Source organism: Pterocles gutturalis, unplaced genomic scaffold (assembly GCF_000699245.1).
Source record: "Pterocles gutturalis isolate BGI_N339 unplaced genomic scaffold, ASM69924v1 scaffold36778, whole genome shotgun sequence".
Taxonomy (NCBI): Eukaryota; Metazoa; Chordata; class Aves; order Pterocliformes; family Pteroclidae; genus Pterocles; species Pterocles gutturalis.
Window position 1 is genome coordinate 15,775 of NW_010121873.1, and position 6,211 is coordinate 21,985.

At 40.5% G+C, this 6,211-nt stretch overlaps 1 protein-coding gene across 1 annotated transcript; it reads right to left on the reverse strand.

Annotated features, from left to right (window-relative positions):
* Positions 1-679: 679 nt before the first annotated feature.
* CTLA4 (cytotoxic T-lymphocyte-associated protein 4) lies at positions 680-4,827 on the reverse strand (the record flags this gene model as incomplete). Its single annotated transcript, XM_010077368.1, has 4 exons — positions 680-1,645; positions 2,587-2,696; positions 3,163-3,513; positions 4,739-4,827. Coding segments are annotated over 4 exons (649 nt in total), but the record flags the coding sequence as incomplete, so codon positions are not given.
* Positions 4,828-6,211: the final 1,384 nt, after the last annotated feature.

Sequence of the window (6,211 nt, forward strand, 5' to 3'; positions counted from 1 at the left end):
ATGAATGTTTATTTGTATAGTTGGAGGCCGTGCCAGATGAAGGGGCAAGAGCAGAAAAGCGAACCAAAAGACCAATGAGATTTGGTGTTCTGGGAGCTGCTGCCACTGCAGGAACATGGCGTAGAGGGCTGGGGGGTTTGGGTTCACAGTCAGCGAAGAAGATGGATTTGCAGCTGTCAAACAGACACATATGCTGCCAAGTTTTTGGGTTGCAAGGTAAAATTTTGGTAGCAAAGAGTAAAAGTAGTAGGTAGTAGCTGAGAATGCTGAAATTGTTTTAAACTCCAGCAGCTTTGTGTGTCGGCTAGCATTTAGTGAGTGAGAGTGTCAAAGAGGTGTGAAAAAAAACAGGATTTGAAACTAGGACTAGCTTTTTGTATAAACAGGTTCAGGAGATGTTGCACATCAGTAACTTCGCTGGAAGTGAAAAGGTGATTGGTAGCATCTCTGCACCATACCACAGCAGCTCTAACTAGACAAATAGAAGATGTGACAGATTTTAATGGTGGCCTTCTGAGGAGGAGAGCTGAGAAAGTAAGTGTTGGCATGAGCACACAGTCTCCCTCAGAAGGGCAAAACACAGGGTCAGAAGGGAAAGGTTCATCTTGTCTTTGCTGCTTTCTAACACGTAGCCACTTCCTGTTTCTTCTGAGAATGGTGAAAAAGAAATGAACTTGAATTTGGGCAAAGCTTCAAGGTTTTTATTGAATGGTACATAACTAATAAACAAGATTATACACTGTCAGTATTTTCATGGAAAATAGACTCAGTTAAACACAGCAACATACTTCTGCCTTTTGGATAGATGCTAATTTAGCATTTGTAAAACATGAGGCCCCAGCAGAGCTGGAACATCCTACCAGCCCAATAGGGCTCCCGCTGGGCAGCCTTTCACTCTGACCGAGCTGTCAGCACTGGCTCAGGTATCATCAATGTTAACTCCATCTCTGCACTGCTGGGACACAATGCCAGTGAAAGGAGCTTGAGATTAGGCAGCAGTGTCATCAGTGCCAGCCTACGGGGATGCCTTTCTGGAAGTGCAGAGCACTAATGCTAGAAATGAGACCAATAAATAGCAATGCAGGGAAAAAAGTCAACACTCCTTTGTACATTAGTGTGCTCTTCTGCCTCTGCCCCCAGATCTATAGGATTAGCCTTGCAATGACACACAAGCCTCTGTTGTAATAGTGTTTGGATTTCAGTTGGTCAGTAGACACGGTGAAATTTGACAGTAAGATGCTCAGCTGCAACAGCAATAGCTCTTAATGCTATACATATATATATGTGTATATATATAGACTACATATTGGTACAATACAACTTGAAGAATCAATGGCCTAATGTAGCCATTTTTATGTGAAAGGGTTAACCTTGAAATATTAATGCATAAACTATTTATTCTCCTCCAAACCATAGAAGTTACAAAGAATATTCTCTCTCCTTCCCATACACCTTTGTAATAAGACAATTCTTTTTATTTCTTTCACTTAAGTGAATTAGCAGACTCTCCATCCCAGCTAGGAAACGGTTTCTCTCTTTCCTTGTTTCAGTTTACAGTGATGTGGAATGGAATAACTTTTTTCTCTAGCTTTTCAGAAGGCATTTTCACATAGACCCCAGTAGTGAGACATCGTCTTCTCTTTATCTATAAAATACAGGAAGACAGTAAAATAAAGAAGTGATCACAGCGTAATCATTGACCAGCACATATTGGAGAAAACTGATGGGTGGGTGTTCTGCCTTTACTGAGCAGAAGGTATTCTAGACACCTTTCCCTATCCCCCCGCTTTGTAGAAGATCTGTTGAGACCATTTGAGGGAGAATCAGGAGTTACAGGAGCCATTTAGTAAAAAACAAGAGTCCTGCCATTCATTTAGCCCTCTGAAGGTGCTCCTGCTGTAGAGTCCAGTGTGGGTTCAAAACTAGGAGTGTTCACACCTGACAGGTTCATTTAGCTTCTAGGGACAAGGGCAGACTGAAAAATATGGGATAGGGATACTGTTTGGTTTTAAGCTTTGGCATCAGGTTTATTTCTAACAGACTGTGAGTACTCCAGACCCTCATGGAAAGAAGCAACCCAGGCTTGTATTTCACATGCCTTTGTCTTTTCTAGCTATGAAGTTAAAAATTCTATAAGTTACAATTCCCCCCCGTCACAAGGGGAAGCCTCTTTAAATTTGCTTTGCACAGAGGTGAACGGTGAGAAAAGGCAAAATCAAATCCTGGGATTTTGTATGAATCAGTTGTGAAATCAGAGCACACGTGAAGACTGTTGCTTTTGATTCCAGAAGCATCCAGGACTCCAACCTGTTCTAAGCGTCCAAACCTAAGCCGAGGGTCAGTCCAACTGATGTAAGCTGGCTGCTTTCTGGTACTCTGGCAACACAAATGAGCCATAAACAAATCTAAATGGCAGCTCCAGCAAATTCTCTTATTTTGCGTTATTGTAACAGCATTGCACTGGGAAAAAGGAGCATCCCAGTGCATTTGTTCCCAGTGTTCTTCCCTGTTCTCATTTCTGTCTCTTTGTCCTCATCACAAAAAGGGGTGTTATTACCAGAATGGGGCTGAGTTGATGGGACTTACCACTTTGCCCGCGAGAATGACTGAAGTGATGATACTGTAAAGAAAAAATCCTGAGGCAGTAGCTCCTAATACCCAGAGATATATGGCAGTGTCTGGACAAGGTTCTGGATCTAAAACATATATCACACAAGTCATGTCACACATAAGCCTCATAAGGAAGCCCCTAGAGTCAGTAAGTCAGCCTCCACACTGCTTTTGTCTAGCATGTGCTGTCCCAGAATACTACCAGGACTGAACCTGCCCACTCAATCTCCAGTGAAAATAGGCTTTGTCTGTAGAAGTACATTCACTTTACTCTCTGCAGTTTCTGCACTTACATATCTAACTGCCTAGACATACACATATGCTATATGATATTGCTTATGCTGTCAAACATCCACACATTGCTATGTACATTGCATGGCTATGACTATGCCTGCTCCAGGTGTGTGCAGGGAGACCTGAAAGGAATAAGAGCTAATCATGATTTTCAGAGCTTGAATTGTTCTTACAAACAGAACTTCAAAGACCTTTGAGATTTAACAGCAACTCCCTTAACCTGGGAATATCACAGTACTGTAAAACTGCTTGACTTACCAATGACATAGAGATGTGTCCCATTTCCCTTGTTCATGAAATAGGGTGGAGGGTACATCCGCTCCATCTTGCAAATGTAAAGACCAGTATCATTAGCTTGCAGGCCAGTGAGGGTGAGGGTCACATTGTTTCGGCTAGGGCTAACGTGGCACTGAATGACCTCTTCCACACTGAACATTTTAAATTCCGTTGTGTATGTTGAAGCACAAATTTCAGTGAACCGGTCACCCGTCTGTCTAAGCAGAGTCACTCGAATTTCCTTTGCATTCCCAATGTGCTTGTATTTACACACCAAGCTGGCGACCCCTTGCCTGTTGGCCAGCACCATTGCTGGCTGAGTCACTTCCATTACTGTAAGGAAGTAAAGAGCATAATGGTAAGTGAACTGTCAAGAAATTATCTGCAGTCATTTATTTACATGAAACTTGTACAATAGGAAGGGCATCCTACCACGTCCTATTATCCATGCATAATTCCTAGAAATGCTGCTAAATCCTTCTAAAAAAGGATTCTAAGACCACAATTTACATAGGCACCACATTAATATACTTTTAAAAGCTCAAGAAGTGCTTTGATTACTATGAATGATATTATAAATCTCAGCAATTACTTGTTGCCTAAACAGTTGGTAATTTGGCCTGCTTACTGGATCAATGACCTGCATGCTTCAGTTCCCCTCAACACAGGCTTTTTAATATACATAAGAAAGCAAAAAAAAAAAAAAATAGACTTCAGATGGTAAAGCTGAAATTTGTAATTTAAAATTAGTCATTTAAACCACAATTTCTGCCTGGTAGAAATAAGCATGTTCACATTTAGAAACAAAGAGGTTGACATACTGTATGGAACGTGGAACAGAACCATTAAGGGTAACAGTAAGACTGAATGGAAAACTTGTTTGCATGGTTTTTGTTTCTGATTTTTTTGCTCCTCATTTTTAACCAGCTATTGCCAAGCCACACTACAGCAATAGTATGTAACCCAAGCCACAGTATATCAACACAGAGCTATAAACATAGTGCAAAAAATCATTACAATCTTAAAGGGAAACTAGTGTATCCTGCACATCCTCACTGTCTGCTTTTTACATCTTCCATACTCTATCCTGCTACACGATGGGAAGGCAATGACTTTTGCTCTAATAAGCTTTGAAGACTCAGTATTATTTGTTCAATTTCATTTTATATCAGTCCATTTTGGGACAGGGCTTATCTTCTTCAGTTCTGCAGTGCAAGAATTTGGGACAAAGAGAAGTGGAATTTCTCCATCCATCGAAACCTCTGTATCCATGTTATCAGCTGCCAGCAACTTCACTCACACGGCCTGGTTTGTCAAAATATTTCTTGTGGAGCTACTCTGAATACTGCCCAGCCTGTCTACAGATGCTACTGCTCTGAAGTCTGTGTCTGGTTTCCCAGATGCCTTGCAGTGCCCCACGACCTCGTTCGCAGACTGTCCTATGGAGGAGTCCCATGTCATCTCCCTCTCCCTGTTGTACCCAGTCCACCTCTTGCAAAGATGTGAAACTGAGAAAATGTAGACACCCCCAGCTACCTTGCCTCCTTCATCTACCCACCTTCAGCAATGGCAGTGGCTGTGCAGAGAAAGCCCACGATGACCAATATTGATGGGACAGATTCTGAAGGGGCTGAAGGTGGCTGATGCCTTCAGACTTTAAGACAAACTGGAACTCTCAGGACTGGAAAAAAGGCGATACCTTTCAGGATACTGAATCTTCGAAATGTTTGAACCCACACAGAGTCAGTGTGTGTATATATAGCTTTGATCCCAGATGCTGTACCTGAAAGTAATATGAAGCTTTGTTTTGGTTTTACGAGAAAGGAAGTAGTGGGTTTGATTAGTACGTGCACAGTTAACCTCAAACAACATGAACAAAAACAACTGTTCAGCAGATGGAAAATATATATTCAATCTGAAACTGCCATCCATTCTGCTTTAAGAATTGGGGGAGGAAAGGTAATCATCCAATAGAGCAGTTCAGGCCCTTTTGGTGCTGCCAGCTTGCACTTAATATTTTAACAATAATCAGGTATTTCCTACTAGGACAACACACAGCGAACTGTACTTCTGCCTAGCATGGCACAGTGAATCAGTGTGAGCTAACTTTTCTATCGAGGACTTCCCTTCGCCCCCAAATTCTTTGCCTTAATGTTGGTGCTTTAGATGCTTGAAAATTGCTGCCCCCTTCAAAATACTGATTACACTTGCAATGACTTCATCTTTTCATATCAGCAATGTGACTTGAATCATAACACAGCTTCTTTAGGCTTTCCTGTTTCCAAGAAAAAATTATCTATCTAGGTTTATAGCTAATGACTTCCACATCTGTACAGTATTTTCCCTACCTATGGACTGTACTGTCTAAGTACCTTGAGATCAACAGATGAAAAACACTGCAGGAGCTTTGATTATTGCTATCTCTGCTTAGATCACCTGCTTCATTTCAAATCTCAGTGAAACAATTTTCACCCACTGGCCTTTAAGTCATGTAAGATCTGAAAATAATTTTGCTTTTTTATGTGATAGTCATATCCATGAATCATTGCCTAAAGAATTCCATAAAAATTAAGTTACACTTCAGTTACACTGAAGGTCATTTTAATAATAAAAATACACTTTTTCCCACATTTTGAGAAGTTCTTTCAGAACTTCCTCATTTATATATGTAGATCTAGCAGATTGTGAAGACTTAGTTTTGGACTGTGACCTAGAAAAACTAACAGCATTAGTTCTTGAACAGTAGCCTGCCCGACCCAAAGATACAGGATAAATATTTGATCTTGAAATCACATAAATACCTAATGATACAAATAAATTTACTGCATCCATACTTAGATGATGCAAAAATTGTTTGCAATGACAGTTTCATAGTCAGTTTGATCTTAACCAGCATTCAGAACAGAACTGATAATAAATATAAATATAGTGACAGAAGAATGAAAACCTGCACTCTATATGAATCAAGCCCATATTGTATGACTGGTTAGACAATCTTAAATCCATTTTCATATATAGTTTAATATTAAAT